The sequence below is a fragment of the Podarcis cretensis genome, assembly GCF_951804945.1.
Source record: "Podarcis cretensis genome assembly, chromosome: 12".
NCBI classification, from domain to species: domain Eukaryota; kingdom Metazoa; phylum Chordata; class Lepidosauria; order Squamata; family Lacertidae; genus Podarcis; species Podarcis cretensis.
The window spans coordinates 48,185,751-48,208,437 of record NC_137181.1 but is presented as its reverse complement, the minus strand read 5'-3'; the positions used below and the strand labels follow the sequence as shown (position 1 = coordinate 48,208,437).

At 41.1% G+C, this 22,687-nt stretch overlaps 1 protein-coding gene across 3 annotated transcripts in view; it reads right to left on the bottom strand.

The window, feature by feature from the left end:
* The window catches only part of TMEM108 (transmembrane protein 108), a 198,721-nt gene that overhangs the window by 101,210 nt on the left and 74,824 nt on the right, over positions 1 to 22,687 (bottom strand). For 2 of the 3 annotated variants that reach the window (XM_079947373.1, XM_079947376.1), the window contains exon 3: positions 1,893 to 1,978. In XM_079947373.1, the coding sequence (XP_079803499.1) occupies positions 1,893 to 1,932 (40 nt within the window). In that variant the 5' untranslated portion in view covers positions 1,933 to 1,978. The remainder of the gene's footprint in view (positions 1 to 1,892; positions 1,979 to 22,687) is intronic. The other variant, XM_079947374.1, reaches the window with a different exon arrangement.

The following is a 22,687-nucleotide window of genomic DNA, read 5'->3' as shown; positions in this document are numbered from 1 at the left end:
AATCCCTACATAGATTACTGCTGACTAGAAACATTCCATCACTATGTAAAAAATGAACACAAAAGAATTCCTAATAACCATAGCAGTTAAAACACCTAATAACTTTTAATGGAATTAGATAGCATGGCATGTAGCTTGCGGAAAGTAATTTGATGACATGAATCAAGGTTTGGATATAAAACATTTATCAACAGATAAAACCTACTAAACTAAAGGAACTGAGTACATATTATTCCCTTTAATTTTACTTTATTTAGCAGCTCTAAAGCTAAACAAACTCTTGATTTGCAAACATGCAAAGTACAGCTACTATGACAACAATAAAACTAGTAGATTATATCTGAGAGTTCAGGGTCAAAAACAAGTCCTGCGTGGAACAAAGAGACACCTTAAAATTAGAAATGTCAAAGAAGTTAATATTATTAGAAATATGAATTTGGAGAACTGCTAAATAGGTGATATAATGAAATTCAGTTAGAGGGGATTCGAGGAAGTCAGTTATCAATGTAATGAAATTAGGATTTGGAAGTAATAATTCTGTTTTTCTTTGTTTTTGTGTATTGTAATGTTTTTTTTTCCCTCTTGTATCTTTTTTATGTGATAAGTGTGAAAACCAATATTTTTTTAAAAAAAAAATAAAAATAAAAATAGAAATGTGACCTGATGTACAGCTGCTACAAAAAGTAACAAATACACATCTGGCTCTGTTCTCCCTCATCATAACATCTGGTAGAATTTACCTGCATCCTATTGTGTTTTCAGGCCCCATTCCCACCTTCCTCAGAGGAAAACTCATGGGAGGTGGAGACAACTTTTGGGGAAGTTGCTGTTCTCAGCTCTCAGACCCAAGCTGGAGCATGTAGTATGTACTGCCATCTTCCTCAGACTCAAGACAATGTTCTTAATAAAGCCACTTCCATGCTGCAGGAACCAATGACTGTGCCACCATTCTGCTGAATCCACCTAAACATAAGGAAGAACTTCCTGACAGTAAGAGCTGTTTGAGAGTGGAATTTGCTGCCAAGGAGTGTGGTGGAGTCTCCTTCTTTGGAGGTCTTTAAGCAGAGGCTTGACAACCATATGTCAGGAGTGCTCTGATGGTGTTTCCTGCTTGGCAGGGGGTTGGACTCGATGGCCCTTGTGGTCTCTTCCAACTCTATGATATGATTCTATGATATGAATCAACAGCACAGAAGGAAATGCTCTAGCCAGAATCTTAGACACTCCTCTGTCCAGGATCTGGATGTGACTCCGCCTTTCCTGATGACACCTTGTTTGTAAGTGCCTGTGCCAAAGACCACTCACTGCCTCAACCTCAACCCCTGCTGGGACTGGACACCTATGCCTGGCATTATACTGCTTCTCCTCTTTATCACTGAGAACGAGGGGGGGGGGAGAACATCAGCACACAGTTACGTTCTAAACACTATGGAGGAGCTGGGAATTACGATTTGCAGCCGCAGTTTTATTTATTTTATATATACCCCTTAATCATCAAAACGTCTAAGCGGTTATCAGAGGCAATCATGCATTTGGCAGCATCCAGGCATTTAGCAACATGGCTAGGTTGTCCCTAGTAGTTCAGACAACTGCTGTAAGAGAAATTGGCAGAGATCCAACTCTAAGACACATGGGCCCATCCATTTGCTATCACCACTAGGTTGCCCTTAAAAGAAAACAACTTAACAACTTAACCCCTAGCACAAGAAAGGGGAAGAAATGGATAAGGTGGGTTGTGTGAGATGAACAATGGAAGGAAAATTACAATAAATTTTGAGGAACATTAAGAGGGGGGAGAAGGGGGGTGGCAAGAGTAGTATTATTCATATCCAAAGTAAGTACACCTACAATAGAGAGAAAATGTCAAAGTATTCAGATGATTGTCTACTTACTAAGCAGTTGGCAATAGAGGACTTGTAAACTTCTCTTCATGGTATCATCTGCTCCAGGTTGTCCTGCAGTTTATTCATGATTCTGTCTAGGAGATGATGAAGAAGAACAGTATATGAATAAGTTTGTTTGTTGTTTGCTTTTGTGTTTGTTTGTTTGTTTGTTTGTTTGTTTGTTTGTTAAGGAGCTATCCTGGTCTATGTGGCCTCTTTGGCCTTACAAGCAGCTAAAAAGAAACATAATCAGAAATTGTCAAAATAGGTTGCAGAGTCCCTGTGTCGTACTTGGTTGACCAAGTTGCCAACCGTGAGTTTTTAAAAAAGTAAGGTATGTGAATTAAAATGAAGCAGACAACTGAGTATTTCTGCTACTGGGTCTCTTTATTATACAGATTGGGAGCCATTCATCAAGGGTGTTTATTGTGAGATGGGTGCTCCTCATGCATGCACATTTTCTGGCAATGCTGGTATAAAAATGCCAGCCCACATCTGCAATACCACATATCCCTCATCCCTGCACGGTTTTCATAACCATCTGTCTGATGTTTCTTACAGAGAATTAGTATCACCACTCCTCCCACCCACCCGGTAATTTTGGTAGTTGGCATGCACCCAACCAATTCATAATGATCTCTGAGCAGTTCCAGGAGGCACCCAAGAAATATATAACAAAGCTTATAGGTGACTGTTGTGTTCAGATCCTTATCACCAAAACACATGGATCCAAAGAAGAATTACATTAGTTTCATGAAGCCACAGGGGTTTTAAGACTTATTTTTATTGGGGGAAAACCTGCTTCTGAAACCAAGGGAAATTTGAAAAAAACAGTTGGGAGGCAGCTAAATAAAGCAGGGTGGCGGTGTTTTTGTCTGTCAAACATTTCACTGGAATCTGTGTAAGCCTATGCAGGTCTTTGAATCCTAGCCGTTATCGTTTGTTATTGCAACCAGATCCAGAAAGCCTCCACCAGCATCTATCAAAGAGCTTTACTGCAGAGCCTGCCACTTCAGGCTGAAGAGCCAACTCTTGGGAAAAAAAAGTTAACAATCTTTAGGCACTTGATACCTTTTATTTCTCATAAGAACGTCTCTCCCTGTCTTCCAACTCAAGGCATTTGCAAGCTATTCCAATGCACTCCACTATAATTCCTTCGGAGCTTATTTAAGAGATGATCTTGAAGGCATCTGCACTACAAGCCAAACCAATAAACAGCACTCCGCCACTGATTAAATGCCAGGAGTTTATGAAAGCAGGAGGACCAAATTTGATTTGTAGATGGAAGTCTCCTAGGATTGCCACTTTTATTAGCTCCATTTGCCTGCGGAAGAGGCGAGACATTCACTTATGCTATCACTTTACAGCTATTTATACACATGGTGACAAAGAATACTCCTATTTGGATATCTCCCTTCTCTCTTCCTGCTCTCAATTTCATTTTAAAACTGGTTGTGAATGTGAAAATGGTTCAATATTTCCTTAAGGGAAGACATCATTTTCACTTAAATAATATTTACTTATGTTCCATTGATCTTGTGCATAAAGCGAGTTATCCTGAAGGTAAATAGTTTCAAAGAAGGGCTTTTAAATATTAAGAGAGCAACCCAAAGTTCCTGAGGAGGTCTGCTGAGGAGCAGTTAGACATTGTAGACCTTCCCCTCCATTAGCAGAAAGGGAAGTCCACAGACGTAAGTGGTCCATTTGAGTCCTTTTCGCAGAGGAGGAAACCTCTGCCATCGTTCCCACCAACTCATAGATGTATTTCAATATGAATTTCAATATGAATTTTCATTCAGATTTTTTTTAAAAAAATGCAAATGAATGCAAAACCAGGACGTAACAGGCTTATGAACATGTCAAGCTGACACAGACTGGAAGTAGACTGATCAATCCATCAGATCCACCCTCACTCAGATCCTATGTGTACTGGGGTGTATATGCATAGTCCCTGTGCAGGAATTCCTATTCATGTACAGAAAGAAGGGGCAGGGCTCACCCCCCCCCCATATATATTTCTTCACAAGCAGCCCTGTTTAAGGAAGTTTTTAATGTTTGATGTTTTATTCTGTTTTTAATCTGTTGGGAACCATCCAGAGTGGATGGGAGGCCCAGCTGGATGGGTGGGGTGTAAACAATAAATAAATTATTATTATTATTATGTCATCTAAGAGATTTATTCCACCACTGATGTGGTCTGTCCACATCAAGCTGGCTTTAAAAGCAGGGGTGGGAGGCATTTTTCAGCCTGAGGGCCACCATTTCCTTCTAGGGTACCTTCTGGGGGTGGCCTGTGGGGCAGACCAATGAATATAAAATTTACCTTTGTACAGCAGACTAGATGGTTCACACACACATGCCTCTCTGCCCTTCATCGAGGCAGTTTAAACGCATGAGCAAGGTCCAAGTTTTACCCAGGTAAAACACTCAACAAGGATACAAAGAAGACCCAGTGGAGTAGGCTTACCATATTTCAAAAAGTAAAAATCCAGACATCCGTAAAATTGTTGATTTTTTTAAAGTGGAAAGTTAACCCTTATGTGTAATAACGCAGCTAGCTACCATAACTAGTGCACCTCTGGCCACTGATGCCCTGCTTTCTGTGGCTCCCCTTCAAACCTGCTCTCCCTTCCCACCGCTGCCTACAAGGAGCCTGCCTAGCCTTCTGCAACCATAGCGTCACCTCCAGCCAAGAGTGGGGGGTAGGGGGAGCCTATTCCGCTAGGGCTAGAGGCCACCCAACCTCCCTGGATCACAGAGTTCATGGAGAGTTGAAAGTGATGGACTATATGGAACTGGCGGAAATGACTAGCAGAATCCGAGACCAAGGTGAAGAGTCGGTGGAAGAAGATTGGAAAAAATTTAAAGTTTATCTACAGAAACATTGTAAAATTAAGGAATGTTAGAAGGATGTTGGAATGAAGTAATGTGGTTTTAGCAGAAATGATATAAAGGATTAGGTAAAAATGGATTTGTTAATTGGTGAAAGACGAGAATGTAAAATTACAGTATATTAAGATAAATTAATAGGATAAAAACAAAGCTGGAAAGGATTTGCTGAAATATCTAATTGAACTAGAATACAAAAAAGGGAGGTATGAGGAGGTCAAGGAAATAAGCAAAGGAAAGAAAGTTATGTAAAGGTTTGATCTGTGTTGTGTGTTTTTTAATTGCTTGTATTTTTTCTGTCTTTTTAATTTTTCTATTTTTTGTTTTTTGTTTTTCTCTTTGTAATCTTTAAAAGTTGAATAAATATTATTTTTTTAAAAAAAGAGAGTGAAAGCGATGCTTTCGCTTCTGATTTCCGGAATAACACACACACGCTTGCACACAAGCCCACGTTGCCTCCCTTTTACCTGTAGGAGACGGTGGGAGTTGTTGCGCAGGAATGCTCACACCTTGTAGTCAGAGGGGCAGGCTCGAAGATGTAAACAGTGGGCCTAGGCCCCTCGGAAAGGTGTGCCAGGTGCTGGCACTGAGGCTGTGGCAAGAGCCCACCACGCTCAGGACACTGTGCTGGGACAACTGAGCCTTGGAGAAGCAGTTCCTGGATGGGGTGGCCATGCACAGTCAAGTCAGGGAGGCAGCAGCCAGCGCCAACAGCAGCAGCGTCATGGGTGGCTGGAGCTCTCGCCATGCACTCCGCAAAAAGGTGGGGGAACCCTGGGGGAAAACAATCCTGGACACTATTTTAGGCATCCGATTTCCATACAGGTCCGGAATTTTCCAGACATATGGCAAGCCTATAGTGGAGGGGTGTGGCCAGGGAAGAAGGGGTGTGGCTTGAGGACAGTCCTGGGGGCCAGAAAGTTGAGGTTCCCCATTCCTGCTATAAATGTGCAAAAAAGAGGATTGTACTAATATATACAACCCTGTGAATAAACATTCTAAAGCCTTAGGCATGAATTTACTAACTAAGTACAGTGATACCTCGGGTTAAGTACTTAATTCGTTCCGGAGGTCCGTTCTTAACCTGAAACTGTTCTTAACCTGAAGCACCACTTAATCTAATGGGGCCTCCCACTGCCAGAGCATGATTTCTGTTCTCATCCTGAAGCAAAGTTCTTAACCCGAGGTACTATTTCTGGGTTAGCGGAGACTGTAACCTGAAGCGTATGTAACCTGAAGCGTATGTAACCCGAGGTACCACTGTAGCTTCACTTTGAGGAGAGACGGCTTATTTTTCCCTGTTTATTCCTGCCACAGATGCCTTGTGGTGACCATCAAAATACAGCCAGCTATTAACATGCACTAACCTGCAGTGTTGCTTGGCTTTTGCCTGCAAAAGACAGACTAATTTTTCAATTCATGTGAACAACCCAGCATACCATTCTATATTAATCACTATTAGGAATACAGTATCTACAGTGGTGCCCCGCAAGACGAATGCCTCGCAAGACGGAAAACCCGCTAGACGAAAGGGTTTTCCGTTTTGGAGGTGCTTCGCAAAACGAATTTCCTATGGGCTTGCTTCGCAAGACGAAAATGTCTTGCGAGTTCCTACGGGTTTTTTCCCCTCCCCCCCCTTTTCTAAGCCGCTTATCAGCTGATACGCTAAGCTGCCTATCAGCTGATCCGCTAAGCTGCTTAACAGCTGATCCGCTAAGCCGCTTATCAGCTGATCCGCTAAGCCGCTAATAGCGCTAATCCGCTAAGGCACTAATGGGCTTGCTTCGCAAGACGAAAAAACCGCAAGTGAAGAGACTCGCGGAACGGATTCTTTTCGTCTTGCGAGGCACCACTGTATATCTAAGAGTCCACTGCCATTTATTTGTGTGTATTTACTATTCCCAATGCATGACTGCCTCTTGCATTTAAGCAACTACTGTCGATTGCACTATGTAATAATGTATAAGTTGTTGTGCTAGTTTTTATTGTATTTAAATAGGAGTTGGATAATTTATTGATTTCTGAGAGGCAAGAACAGGCTTGTGCACAAATAAGAACCATAAGACATTTGGGTTGGAAATGTCAGTCTTTCTTCTGCCAACAGCTGAAAAAACCAGACCACTTAACGGCCATGAACCTTACTTAAAACTCCATGAAATAAACTGAGTAAGATCCTTTGGGTCAAATGCTACTCTGGCTTTATAGCTTATAAATATAAGTGAAGTCATTCAGTTGAGCAGACGTGGATCCTTTTGGGTAAAATATTAAAAGTGAAGTTACTTTTGAAAGTAATGCAGAACGGGATGAAGAAAGAAAACAAAGCAGATTGGAAGGGAAGAAAAGGCTTGCAAGGCTACACCAAAATTGATCAAATGCTAGTAAAGCAACCTAAGCATGGCTTTTCTAAGGCTGCAAACCTGTAACTGGGATTAAGGATGGGCAAATCTGTCAACCTGGGTTTCTCTCACTTTCTCATTTTTCCAATCTTAAATTTAGTTCTCCCCAGTTCTGATTCAGTTTGCATTTTTTTTTTACTAAACTAGTAAAAAATTTCTCCTAATATGCATATATTTGTATGCAGTTTTGCCTTATACATATTTTTGAAAATATTATTTTTCCACAATATACTGAATTTTTGTATGTTATTTTTCACCAACACATGCTTTTATGAACACTTGATCCTAGTATATGCATATTTGTGCAAATCACCTGGCTGGAGAATTGCATTGTGAAATTTGGAGAATTGCAAATGCTGAAGGCTGCCTGCATTCCAATTTGCATTCTGTTTCGGAAAGGGAAAATTAGGGGGATTCACCTTTAAATTTTAATCAAATTTCTTCCCCATCCCTTCCTATGAGTAAATCATATTGAACTAAATGGGGCTTACTTCTGAGCAGCTATCTTTAGGGTCCTGAATATCTGTGATGAAAGCAGAAATGATGTTTATTTCCTACATATATCCCCCCACCCCACAGCTTTCAGCTTTCTCATACTGTGACATTTTTCTCATGCAAATGGCACAATTTTGCTGAAAACAGAAAGCCAGAAATGGAAATAAAGGAAATAAAGAATGACATTAATTAGTTTTAATGCTTTGCACGCAAAAAGGAAGGAAAAGCCAGGTGCAACAATTTTGAAATCATAAATATTTCAGCATTTGGAATCTGCCCTCCTGGGTGGGTATACTTGAAAAAAATTAAGCTACCAGTTTTTTGGAACAGCAAACACAATACAAAAATACAGTTCTCAATAAGAAGGGGGGGGGGGAGAGACTATCTCCATTAACAGCAAACAAAAGAAAAAAAAGAGTATCATTATGCATTTCAGCTCGTAACTGCATTTCCAACAGATAAAATCCATCTGAGATTACAGAAATCTTCATGTGAACAAAATTAAGAGAGGGAATAGTTTCTATGAGCTACAGAAGCGAATGCACTGCAATTCGCCTCAACTAATGCAAGGGTGACTGTGGACAAATGAGGGCTTCAGTCAACTGGTTTTGACTTCCCAGATCAAATGGATCGTGTACATATTTGGAAGAAGGACTAAAAATGTGGAAATCAATTTGCATTTTAATCTGTTTTTGTGTAAATGGGATCTGTTCATCTGCTTGTACGACCCAGCTTTCCGAACGTGGGGTGATGGGTACTTTCTCTGACTAAGCAGCTCAAAGGTTGGACTATCCACATGTGCAACAGGGAAGTGCTTTGTTCCTCAAAGCTAATGTCAGAGACGATTAGAGGCCTCTTTTTGATGTTATGTGTGAGACCTAAGGAGACAGAGGTATTAAAATAATAATAGCAGCTGCTTAATGCAAAGGTAAGCAACTTGTGGCCCTGCAGATTTGTTACACTCCAGCTCCCACAAGTCCCAGCCAGCACAGCCAACAGTCAGGAATTCTGGGAGCAGTTGTTCAGCAACATCAGAAGGGCATTGCCTATGCTGGCCTTAAAATACCGTATTTTTTGCTCCATATTTTCTTCCTAAAAAGTAAGGGGAAATGTCCTTGTGTATTATGGAGCGAATGTGTGGAGCTGAACTGCCCAGGGGAGAAAAGCAGATCATGCTTCTTCTTTTTTTCCTTCTTTTTTTGAAATAGGGAAGTGGGTGTTGAAACAAAGCCGCTGATCAGCAAGCAATCGGGAGCAAGATAAGGGATGCTAGCAATAAAGGAGGCTGCCTGGAAGCGGGGAGGTAAAGACAGCAAACTTGCAAGGAGAGGAGACAGGAAGACTAAAGTAATGAGGAGAGAAATTAGAATAAAAGGAGGGGCAAAAAACTGCTCCAGCTAAGGAAAAGACACTAAGGCAAATAAGAGGGAAGTGGGTGTTGAAAGGAAGCAGCTGATCGGTAAGCGATCGGGAGGGAGATAAGGGACGCTAGCGATAAAGGAGACTGCCTGGGAGGGGGGAGGTAAAAGCCCATGGATCCTCAGGGATTTTTGCATTGGGTCACCCCAAATTCACCATCAGATTACATAGCATGTCCATGGCTACAGCCTGCATCAAAAAAACCCACTGTTTTGTTCAGAATATTTCTTTCCTTGTTTTTCTCCTCTAAAAACTAGGTGCGTCTTATGGTCAAGTGCGTCTTATGGAGCGAAGAATACGGTCTATGCCATAGATAAACTATTAATCACTGAATGAGCTATAGGAATGATTACCTTAAATGTTCTTTCTAATCCTAACAGATGCATCTACTGTGTATAAATATACACGTGATGATAAATGGATGTGTGAAATCTCCATGCAGAGCCAAGGTATTGTCTTCAGCAACGAGTGATTTCCATCCTGTGCCCCACACTGAACTCTGGCAAAATTAAAGAGGACAGCTAAGACATAATGATGAATAGAAAACAAAAGAGTCCAGTGGAGCTGACAGGTCCCCAACACTGCGTCATTCATTATGTCTGAAGGAGGAAGATGCCAACAGTGTCCTAGATCAAAGGAAAACAGATGAAAACAAAAAGTCACTGTGCATTACAAACTAGGTATTATGGCTGAGCTAGAACATTCTCCTTCACATCTAGCTCTAGGGATTGTTTTTTGAAAATCTTTAATAAAAACTATTGAAAAATATATGCAAGAGCATTCAGTTGTGTGAGCCTTGCAACCAGCATCTCAAGCCTATATCATTCAGGGCCCTGACAAACAGAAATCCGCAGAATTATGGAAAAGATTACTGAGACCTGCAACAAAATGTTGTAGTGTGGAGCATGTCTGCTTAAGACCCTCAATGTCCCTCCCATTTTTCCATTCCTTGCAACAGTCCATTAGCATTATTCACACACTAAGCATACACAGTCCTCATTGGACTGTTTATGGGGTTTTTTTGGTGGGGTGTCTCCCCTTTATTTCTGGTGGCGGTCTTGAATTTTTTTGATCTAATAAATTCCTGCACAATCTTGAATAAAATTCTAGAATAAAAATTATTCCCAAGGTGGTTCACATTATAGTACAAGAAAACAATAAACAACATTTAAGCATCTTAACAAAACAAACCCATATTATTAAAACTAGCAATACAGCCACCAAGACCAGACCACACAATCAGAGCCACAGCAACTATTAGTTTATGTAAGCCAAGGTAATATGGTTTTTAAGGCTTGTATAAAAATATCCATGGATGAGGACTCCCTAATATAACATGAGACAGTATTCCAAGATTGTGGGGCTACCACCCAAAAAGCCCTGGCTCATGTGCTTGCCAGTCTAACTTCCTTTGTAACGTGCACGTTTATAATTACTTTGTTCAGTATACGAGTATGTCCTGCTTGAAATGCTTAGCTGCATTACAAATTGATCAACGTCCCCCATCTCCGAATTTGTTCCCCATATTGGAATGTTAAATCAGATCCTGCATATGAGTAGTCATTGTTCACCATGTGTACATAAACATCTGCTTCATCAACACCTATGAAAAAGTTATTCTGTGCTTGTTAACTGCTTATTCTTGATGAAGTTTTCACTGGTTGCTCAGCTCACCCTATCCAGTAGTCTTTTCTTGGGTGAGTATTTTATCTATTCTCTGGTTGGTTTCTTGCAAACCTTTTATTTGGCTGCCAAAATACGATATCCCGCTTAATATTTACAGTGCCCCAAATTGTAAATCCCGCAGGGGGTTGCGAAGCCCTGTGGGCCAGCCTGCCACACCCCACTGTCCAGGTGTTTAGCAGGTGTGAGGGGCTCTACAAATGTACCAGTGTATACCTACCATGGTGAATTGTATGTCTGGAGCAGGGCATGCCTGGCACGCACGCTGTGACCTAAACACACACACCCTTGTTTTTCCTGGGAATTGGCAGCTACCCCTTTTAAGTCCGTAGTGTAGGCAAGCCCCAATAATGTCAAGTTTTAATTTGTTCTGATTTCAGGGGTGGGGGCCCCTAAAACAAATTTGCAGCCATCAAGAATTTTTCTGCACTACTTGCTACCTATCACACCAAATACTCTGATCTCTGATTTAAGATCAAACCTCCCTTCAGCTCTACGTTCACATTCGGGCTCATAAACAAAGCATCAGAGCTGGCCTTGCAAATAAGGGGCCCATGACCCGACACAAGATTCAAAGTCTCCGTGAGATTAAATCTAATATATTCAATGTGCGATAAAACGCTCTGACTTCAGATGTGACAAACGTGCTCAGGAGCCTTTCATCACGTTCACTTTAAAGGAATACCGTATCACCCAGCAGATGTAAAATGTCTCCTTTATGTAAATAATTCCCTTTTATGCTTCAAAACCCATCTTTATGATTTTGTTTCTTTCTTTATGACAAAAAAAACTAAAGCTGCAAATGCACCATTGTAAAAAGGAGGCGATGGGAGGAGGCAACTTGCAGTTGAGGTTAAAAACCGACAGGTTGCAACCTGAAGGTGTTTCCACCCCCTCCTGCACATTTCCCCTTTAAATTCACTACTAGATCTGGAGACAAGGAAGGAATTGTTTCTCTCCCACCTTTTCTACTCTCAATTTGGGGGCCTTTGAAAACTGCTCAAGTAGAAAAGGAACAAAAAGAGAATGGCAGGGAAGTGTGGATGAAAAGGCTCTGCCTGCAGCCTTCTCTGGCCTTCAAAATGAGGACGGGTGACCTACTCACAGCTCTTTCTGGTAGGTCTGAGACTCCTAACCTTTCCCCCCAACCCCTGAAAAGCTGCCAGTCAATCAAAATCACCAAAGTGACCAGTCAGTTAAAAAAGAAACCCTTGATGTGATACTGCTACCCCCCCCTTCCCATCCTTTCCAATATGCTTCACAGTATTGAATTCCATCCCCCACCTCAATTGACTCAACAAGTACTGGGCATTATTGATTATTTATTTTGCTCTTAATTATTCACCATTAGCAAATCTGTTTGAACCAGTTCCCAGTGGGAGTTGCATCTGAACATCAATTGCAGTTAAGGGCTGCAGTTCTACTCCAGCAACCCCCACCCCTGTCTATGGGGGCTTCTGTTTGTCTGGCAGTTTGCAGAATGAAAGATAAAGGATGATTCCCCATCTGTATCTGAAGGTTTCTCGCTTTCATCAGGGCCTCTGATGGGACTATCAGAAGAACCTGAGAAGCTCATAAGCAGATCTGCCTATATTATGCAGATTGTCTACAGATGAAATAAGCCATTAACTTGTATTAGAGGAAGGGGAGGAACTACTATGTTATGGCTGTGTAAATCCTATTTTATGGGTTGGATCACCAAACAAATTCAGGGTACACATACAAACTAAGAGAGACTTTTGTTATGTTTTCACAGGCCAGGATAGATAGACTATAGGTTGCTGAAGACAATAGACATATTTGTACCTCTGAATACGCTCTGTCACGACTGCTTCTATGTTTAAGATGCAGGTTTATTTTGTGGGTAGTTAGCGCTGTGGTTTAAACCACTGTACCGCTTGGACTTGCCTATCAGAAGGTCAGCGGTTCGAGGCCCCGTGATGGGGTGAGCTCCGTTGTTCGGTCCCAGCTCCTGCCAACCTAGCAGTTCGAAAGCATGCAGTGCAAGTAGATAAGTAGGTACCGCTCCAGCGGGAAGGTAAACAGTGTTTCCGTGCGCTGCTCTGGCTTCGCCAGAAGCAGCTTAGTCATGCTGGCCACATGACCCAGAAAAACTGTCTGCAGAAGCGGATAAACGCCGGCTCCCTCAGCCTGTAAAGCAAGATGAGCACCACAACCCCAGAGTCGTTTGCGACTGGACTTAACTGTCAGGGGTCCCTTTACCTTTTACTAGCATGCTGTGCTGACAAGGCATTGTTGTGAAATGTTGCGTTGGTATTGTCTTGTTTTGGATGAAAGGTTGGATGAAGAGATGGGGCAGAAATCCAGTTCAATTCAATTCACATTTAAAGGCCGCTTGACTGAATTCACACCAAAATTATACACAAGGCAGAACACAACCATCCCTTGAAATTTACCTTTCCTTGAATTTTTGCAATGTGGTTGTCCAGCCAAGTCATGTATACGCTAGGCAAAATTGCATACAATACTGTTTATATTCAAAGAAATTTGCATAAAAATACAAAATAAAAACACAAAATACATAATAACAAAAACACAAACAAAACAAAACAAAACACTAATACACAGCTCCCAACAAAGACATTTAAAAGGACACAGAATGTTCATTAGGCAAAAGCCGGATTGAAGAAGGAGGTTTTCACCTGGCGCCTAAAGATGTATAATGAAGGTACCAGGCAAGCCTCCCTGCGGAGAGGGTTCCACAAACGGGGAGCTACTGTAGAAAAGGCCCGTTCTCATGTTGTCACCCTCCAGACGTCTCGTGGAGGAGGCCCACAGAGAAGAGCCTCTGATGATGTTCACAGGATCCAGACCGGTTCATTAGACAAGTGTTTCCCAACCTTGTGCCTCCAGCTGTTTTTGAACTACAACTCCCATCATCCCTGACTAGCAAGACCAGTGGCAAGGGATGATGGGAATTGTAGTCCCAAAACAGCTGGAGGCACAAGGTTGGGAAACACTGCATTAGACACACTATTTTGTGATTTTGAAACATCGGAGCCTGAACATTGGGACCTTACAGACACTCCATTTGGGATTAATGAACCCTTGGTTCCTTACTGTATAGGATGGATGTGTGCACACGCAGGCTTGTTTGTGATATTCAGATAAACTTACATAACTCAGACTGGAGCCTTCTGGCATGACACTGCTCCCCCCCCCACTTGTTTACACAAAGGGAGACTTTAACGTGAAAGCCATCTAATAATGCAATCAATAAGTATGAAGTGGTGTAGAATCATGAAATCTGCAATAAATCTTTCATCCTCACTAGGATTTCAGCTGAACAGCCAGATTTGCTTCTTCAAGGTAACCGAAATGGATATTAAAAAAAAAGTTTTCCTTTGAATTATTCTTTCCATAACAGCTATTTACTCTTGGAAAGAACATCAGTCACGCTGAACACTGAGAGCATTTCTAGGCAATTGTTTTATTGCGTGATGGATGTGTAGTTACTACTCAGCTGTTGTGGGGGGATACAAATGTTTCTCCTTGCAGTTGCTCTCCTGAGATGGCAAAATTGTATCTTCTTTGCATTCAAGCAGCAATTTTTATTTCTGGGGAAATGTGATTCTCTTCCACCCAGTCAGCTCTTGCTTCATTTTCTGTTTCATTGCAATGCTGTGTGGACTGCTGATGTTTGAGTATCAACATAAGTATCTATTGACCAGTGCCTATGATATCATGCACCACAAGCAGCCAGTACAGTGGTACCTGGGTTCTCAAACTTAATCCGTTCTGGAAGTCTGTTCCAAAACCGAAGCACTCCAAAACCAAGATGCGCTTTCCCATAGAAAGCAATGCAAAATGGATTAATCTGTTCCAGACTTTTAAAAACAACCCCTAAAACAGCAATTTAACACAAATTTTTACTATCTAACCAGACCATTGGGCCATAAAATGAAAGCAATAAACTGCAGTCACACAATCAATCAATCAATAGCTGAACTGGGTTCCACACAGTCACAAAAACAAAAAAGAGAGTTGCAAAAACGGAAAATAAATAGCAAAAACAGACAGACCTCAGCGTAATACTCAAAACGGAAGCGTAACACTCAAAACGGAGCATGTTCGGCATCTGAAAAAAGTTCGCAAACCGGAACACTTACTTCCGGGTTTGCAGTGTTTGGGTTCAAGTAGTTTGAGTACCAAGGCGTTTGAGAACCAAGGTACCACTGTATAGCATACTAACCCTGCCTGACTGCACAATTTTATAAATGCTTTACAATATTTATTTTTAAAAATATTTATCTTTATACATGCCTTATGCTTCAGACATTTGAATGCTAAGCAACTCTTATTGTGTCATTCCAGTGCATGAATTACTAATGAAGCCTTAGAAAACAAAATCACTCCCAAATCGTCACCTAACTAGGAACCACAGAAAAAAAATCACACCAATATTCTGATGTTTTATAATCTCCTTTACAAAGACAAATAGCTTTTGTTGTATGATCCTATCTCCAATCCTAGCTGGGGGGGGGGGGGTGGCAGAGACTACAGGGCTATTTTCTGGAGCAGGAACAGTGGACTTTTTCTTTTTAATCTTTTTGTGTCATCTGGAATGGAAAATCTCTGATTCCAACCTCCCACACCACTATCCTGTGAAATGATTACAACCTGTGCTCCCACTGCAAGCAAGATGGATGGATAGATGAATTCACATATACAACAGTTGTGTCATGGAGATTAAGGTTGTGCCTTGACCTCTGTCTCGCAGGTTAAGCCTCTTTTTAATGGAAGCACTTTACTGCCTTTCCTATAATCATGCACTCAATATAGCCAGAAGAGGCGGGGAAATAAAGTGAACTCAAAATATGACTTATTCTGCCTTGGAGGGCTGTGTGACCAACATACAGAGAAAAGGAGGGTATTGTACTGGTGTGTCTTTCTGACATTTCATAAAAAGGTTTATTATGGCCTCCCCTACATTGGGAATGCCCTTTATTTATTTCAACCTTGAGCTCCAGGGTTAGATGTCAAAGGAAGCTATTCCCTTCTAAAAAACAACGGATCATAAGTCAATGGCCTGGTCATAAATAATTCCTATTTTATACAGCACAATAGTTTGTACACCATTAGAAATACGACGAGAGGAAATGAGATGCTGCAGCTAAAAATGGGAAGGTATAATTTCCATGAATTGATTCATTCTCAAATTATAAATGCATGCTCTATTTTAGTTATTGTACCTCAAATGCTGTAGTTCATTTTGAAAATATATGTGGGTTTCCCCCAAAATCAATCGGGAGAATCCCAAATAAATGTAAATATCAGACCAACTTATCTCCTTGGCTTTTACTGAGTATTATTCACTTGCTGTGCAATGTTGAATAATCCTGGTTCTCTCTATGTCAACATGACAAATTAGCTTCAGATACTTGGACAAGGGATGAATAAGTAAAGAGAAGTGTTTGTGTGCAAGACCATTTTAATAAAGCTTTGCAAGTTAAGGTTTAGTTCTAAATAATAAGATTTGTGGAACTGCAATGTGGATTTAGTCCCATGACTGTTGTGTGATTCCCTACCTCCCTTTCCACCCTGTTGCTTTGTCCATTTAGCAAGGCCTGCTTTTTACTGGGAAAGTGGCTCTGTTTTCTTTCTATAGGCACTGACACATGTCAAAAGTACAGCTAAGCCTGACAAAATTGCATCTGGAAAGGAATAAAAACTTTTCAAACAGCAATGTTTGCTGCATACTTTACTTTTGTGACTTTAAATCTCTGCTGGGGTTCTCACCAATCAGTATTTGCCCCAAACTTGGATCTTGGCATCCAGTAATTCTCCCTTCTATATTTTCTTTTTGCACCAACATGTTTGCCTTTTAAAATTAAAGCTGTGGCTCCAAGCAGTGACTTTAGTGAGAGATTGGAAGTAATCTGGGCAACCAGCTAAGGGTGCAGGAACATGTCATCCCCCACTCCTTGCAAATATGGGCTACAGATGTCCAAACCTTTGCCTCCGAGCGCAACCCTAATGGCACCATTGTGTTCTGTCTCTAAAACAGAAGACAAAACTTGTTCAGGAACAGATATTGGAACTTTGCCTGCAGTCATTTTTCTCAGTTCAGCTGACGTTGCATAATGTGATTATGTCAAAGCACATGGAAGATGCTGCCCAAACTGGGTGGAACTCCCCTCTGCTAGAACTGTCCACAAGCTGCACAAATTGCAAGCATGGAAGCACGCATGAGGGATACTGGAAAAGGGTTGAACGGGGGGGGGGGGGTTACATGTCATCTTTCATGAATGTATTCAGACCTTGCACTAATGCATTCAACTGTATTAGTGTCTAATGCAGGAGCATGTTCTTTTATTATTTATCTTTTGCTTATGCCTGCAGAAAAGCTCATCCTTGGAAAGTCTTTGATGAAGCAACACGCCTTCGTACACAGTTAACAAATTTTACTATAGTCATTATCAGGCATACCAAAAAAAAAAAAAAAAAATGCACAGAACCACCAAATGAATGACATACAAAAGAGGAAGAAAGAAAATCCTTTTAAGAGGAAGATTACTTAAAAAGAAATTAGTTAAAACATATGTTTAATGATTTATGCTAAGACTTTTGGAACAAATGCAATAATTATATGTAAACCCGCACTAAGCCTTTATTACTGCTCCTTTGGGGAGCAATTATTAATCCATTCCTTTAATTGCAAAATGTGATTTGCCAAAAAGAAGTGAAAAGGAACCTGTACAATTTGTGGTCCTAATATTAAGATGGCATTGTGTGATGATGAAAGAAGATAATGAAGTGAAATAAATAAATAAACCCTTCATTTGTTTCTAAGTACAGCTGTTATGGGTTTTTTCTATTGTTGTGTAACTAAACTAATCACAATCCTTTGTTAGGGGCAATTGTGTTTTTACTCATCTGGGCTAATCAAAGAGGCCATCTGTTATTTCACAGGTAATTGGCACTCTTAAGTCCCAAAGGCCTGTGAAGTATCTTGAGGAAACAAAAAGTTGACACATCTGCTCCTACCAGGTACAGCAAGGACCTGGCCATGATCTAAAGAGTAGTGCTTTTGAGCTTGGCATTCATTTCATTTATTTCTTTAACAAAATGCACAGGCTGCTTAATAATAATACTGAAGTTTTAGTACTACATGTCCAGAAGAATGTATGAAATGTGGAACAGAAGCACTGTAACTAGACTTATATAGCAGGATGCTGAGACGGAAATTGACAAAACCTGCTCTGCTTTGGGGAAAACCCAAGTTCAGCCTTGCGGGGTGTGAGTGTTTCTAGGAAATCCACTTGTGAGAAAGCCTTGGGCTGTTTGATGTCTTCATTTCTAAACCAAAATGAGTGCATATCTCATTTTGCAGTTCTCATGGGGAACCTATGGTCCTGCAGATGTTGTTGAACTCCAACTTCCATCAGCCCCAGACAGCACAGCCAATGGTTTATGGGATTATGGGATCTGTAGTCCAGCAAAATCTGGAGGTCCATAGGTTGCCCACCCCTGGCAGAGCAGGTTAGATCCACCTACAACAAACTCTGTGGCCCATTAATAGATTATTGTCATTTCTGAAGTTGAAAGCTCAGCTGGTGCCTACCAACTGAGGTCAATTCTGTGCTATCTGAGCTAAGGGGCACAATTAATGCTACATGTGAATGATTTTTTTCTGTTTAGAAAGTCAATTGGTGGATTGTACCTGTGTTTACAGAACAGAATGGATTATGGAGAATAACTAGCCACAGAATGAGAGGTATAAAGAGGAACTGTGGGGGTAGTGTATTATAGAAAGGCACGTGATTGAAGGGATAAAGCTGGTGGGAAGAAACCTGATGGTAAGGGCATCTCTTAGGGTTGCCAACATTTTTTCTAGACACCTCTGATGCCTATAACACCAGCATAACAGACATAAAAACTACAAGGTAAAGCCTTCCTAAATTCTGCATTTCCATGACAAGATGATGTTCAATTTTCATCTGCCCTAAAGATATAGGACAGTGACCGGGAACCATAGGTCCTCCAGTTGTTGCTGAACTACAACTACCCTCAGTCCCTTACAATCAGTCAATTGTAAGAGATGGTGGGAGTTGTTGTCTATCAATAAGCGGAGGTCTGCAGGCTCCCCATCCTTGATGTAGGGGACTGCAGATATTAAAAAACTATGGGACTGCTTTGTTCCTACTTCACCTACAAAACTACAACTCCTTGACTAAGATCTGTTTAAATTAGATTGAGTAAGATACAGATGCCAACTACTCTAAGTATGACTAACGTTGGATAATACCCGGAACATTTATCAAGGGGGAAATGTCACCAGATACCACAAAAATCTCATGTAAAAACAAAGAAACAAACAACACACACAAAGGACACAATCCACTAATATGTTCTCTCCATTAGCCCCATTAACATGAATGGGAGCTGGTCAAGAGCATGGAAGATTGACTGGTGGGTTGAGTCCATTCAGCAATAACCATTGAGTGCTGAATTTCCTTTATCTGTAGAGAACCTAAAGTACTGTACCATAAAGGCACCCTAAAAAGTTAGTTAAATCTTGAGGCTTGACTTTATAGCCTTAAAATAAGTTATATTATTTGAGTTCCTGATTAACTAGAGATGTGTACGTCAAATGATTTTAAAGTTTTCTAGGTGGGAAGGAAAAACAATACAAAGGAAGAAGATTGGCAAAAAAGATAACACAATTTCTTTGGGGAGATGAACTGAGATGCTGCCAATCAGATTTTGACAATATATCATTTTGAAGAGTCTAGATATTAATCCCCTCAAGAGATTCTGAATTAGAGTATTAGTAGACACAACCATATTATGTATGTATCAGCCACCTGCTCCCATTGCATTAGCAGTATAGCGTAAGGATTTGAAGTGTGTAAGTGTGTGAGAGAGAGGGGGAGGGGGAGATACACTTTGGTTTTTCATTCTTTTAAAATAAACTCAATTAAAAACCAATCTACCAAGCTCCAAATTCACCACGACATTTTCTTGGCTTGTTTGTTGTGCTTAAGATTGATGTACAGCGCTGTCCATTTGTGTTATCTGGAGACGACTGAGCTGAGAGAAACCATGTAGAAATGCTCGACTGCTTAACATAACAACATATCTGGCTGGTGGTAGAGGAGGAGGGGAATTGAACAGCTACAGACAAAGCAAAATTTCCCCTTTAGGGAGAAATAAGGACAACAGTCCATGATTTTGAGAGACCTGATATAATAGATGACAAAGAAATTAAACATAGCAATTGTGATGAGAGTATGGGTGCAAATGAGCTTATGTAATAGGCTCTTGAAAGGGACGCAGGTGGCACTGTGGGTTAAAGCCTCAGCGCCTAGGGCTTGCCGATCGAAAGGTCGGCGGTTCGAATCCCTGTGGCGGGGTGCGCTCCCGCTGCTCGGTCCCAGCGCCTGCCAACCTAGCAGTTCGAAAGCACCTCCGGGTGCAAGTAGATAAATAGGGACCGCTTACCAGCGGGAAGGTAAACGGCGTTTCCGTGTGCGGCTCTGGCTCTGGCTCTGGCCAGAGCAGCGATGTCACGCTGGCCACGTGACCCGGAAGTGTCTCCGGACAGCGCTGGCCCCTGGCCTCTTAAGTGAGATGGGCGCACAACCCCAGAGTCTGTCAAGACTGGCCCGTACGGGCAGGGGTACCTTTACCTTTACCTTTTAATAGGCTCTTGCACTATTTGAAAACAGTGATGTTTTTCTGGTAGGGATGGAATTTTCTGAAAATCTCAAAGTTGATCTTATCTGCATACATTCTTTCCAATTCCCATCTTGCCCTCTGATCTCACAAATATTTTTTAAAATTTTTTATCAGTTCCACTAAAACCACTAACAATTATGCATCTTATGCACACTATAAATATCCTATTATATGCATACTTTACACATATGCATTCCAGGTTTCCTAAAGTAACTAGCATACAACATTTACAGTTACATACAACAATGCATATAAATAAATGGGGCAGTTATAAGACCTCTACTGAAAAGCCCTCTCTGAATCCCACCTTACTGGATAATTATCGTCCAGCCTCCAACATTTAATTTCTGGGCAAGGTACTAGAATGTGTAGTGGCATCTCAGCTCCCAGGGTTTCTGAATTTTTACGTTGTGAACCACCCTGTGATCTTCAGATGAAGGGTGGTATAGATAGATAGATAGATAGATAGATAGATAGATAGATATAGACGGATGGATTATCTAGATCCAGTTCAATCCTGTTTCAGCCTGGTTGTGGGGCAGGGATGGCTTTGACCACCTTGGTGGATGACTTACATTGCGAATTGGACAGGGAGACTGTGTCCCTGCTGGTTATGCTGGACCTTTCTAGAGAACCCAGACTGGCTTCCTTCTTCTCATGCTTCTGTCAGCAGCTGAAGACTGTTTCATTCCAATGGGCTTTTGAGAAATGACTTTTGTTTTAAGAAAAGGACTTTTAATAGTGCTGTGCTGTTTTTACAACTTGCATATTAACAGATTTGTTTTTACATTGGTTTAATTCTCTTACTGTAATTAAACTATCACCTTTTATTTGTTTTTAGCTTTATGCCTTTCATCTGTTGTTTTACTTTGTGTAGGGGAAAAGGTGGGATATTAACAAGAACAACAACAACAACATATTAATTGGGGCTGTGCACCAGATTTGGCTGAGTCCCAAGCCAAACTGGGTGTATTTGAAGGGATAAAGGGTTGAGGTGGGTTGAGGGACAGCCACTGATTGCTGTAGGACAGACTGTATGGCCCAGGGTAATTTGGGGGTGTCAGGGGGCAGGGAATAGGCAGGAAGAAAAGGCAGGCATTAAGCAGGAAAACCCACGCCAAGACGCAACCTGACTGCCACTTTTGTCTTCCTAGGAGACTGTTCCGACTCTCCTTCTTGCCTGACACGCCATTCCTGAAGCAGCACATCACAGGATTGATGCCTCCTTGCATCAATCCTGCATAGTGCAAGATGCTCCTACAGAAAAGCCACTTGCAAAGCAGCACCATATAGGATTGGTGCTTCCATGCAACAGCTGTTGTGAAACTGTCAATTCCAGCACCCCCCCTGCAGACACCCATAGCAGCCCTCTGGATTCCGTCCTGTGATATGGAGGGTTTGGAGTAAAGCGTCTATGAAATACTGCATTTGTTTTATTCCATTATGAAAAGCTGTTGACAAACGACGGGAAGCTCAAAGGCAAATAGGATCAAGAGGATGGAAGACTGGGTTTAGGAAGGAAGATAAGGAGAGGCAAGCTGCCAAGTTTGTCAAATTGAGGGCTAAGTTGTGAAGAAAGGAGGGCAAATATTGGATGGAGAGGTAGTGGGATTTAGAGACAAAATTAAGTCAAGGGGAGCACACAGTGAAATTCCGAAGAAAGAAAACTTTTTATTGGGCATTGATTGCTGTGGAAACAATGCTAAGAAAGGGTAAGGTGGGGTGGCTTAGTAATGCTTAAACTAGGTAGGATAAAATGACGACAAAATGTGAGTACAAAATGTTGTAAATTAAGAATGAACTTTAGCTTCAACAAGATGCATTGAGGATGAAGGACTACTTCCCAGTTTAAAGGTCCTCTGCAAATCACTGCTGTGTCTGAAAATATCTTGTTGGTATAATGAATACTTGAAACTAGCTCTACAGTAGTGTGTACTATATTTACTCAAGCATCTCAGAACTAATAATTTGTGCTAGGTTGCAATCCTACAGTGCGCTCACTAGCTGCCTCTGTGTGGAGACAACACATGATTCATCACTGGGGATTGAAGGATCTGTCAATTTCAGTACTTTTGGTTTCTCCTTTTTCCAGTCTTAAATTCAGTTCTGCATATTTCTGCACATTTTTAAAAAATCCTCATGAAAATTCTTCAGTACTTTAATGTGAATTTCTATTAATAAACACATTCTTGAATGCACTTAGACTAACATACCCATGTC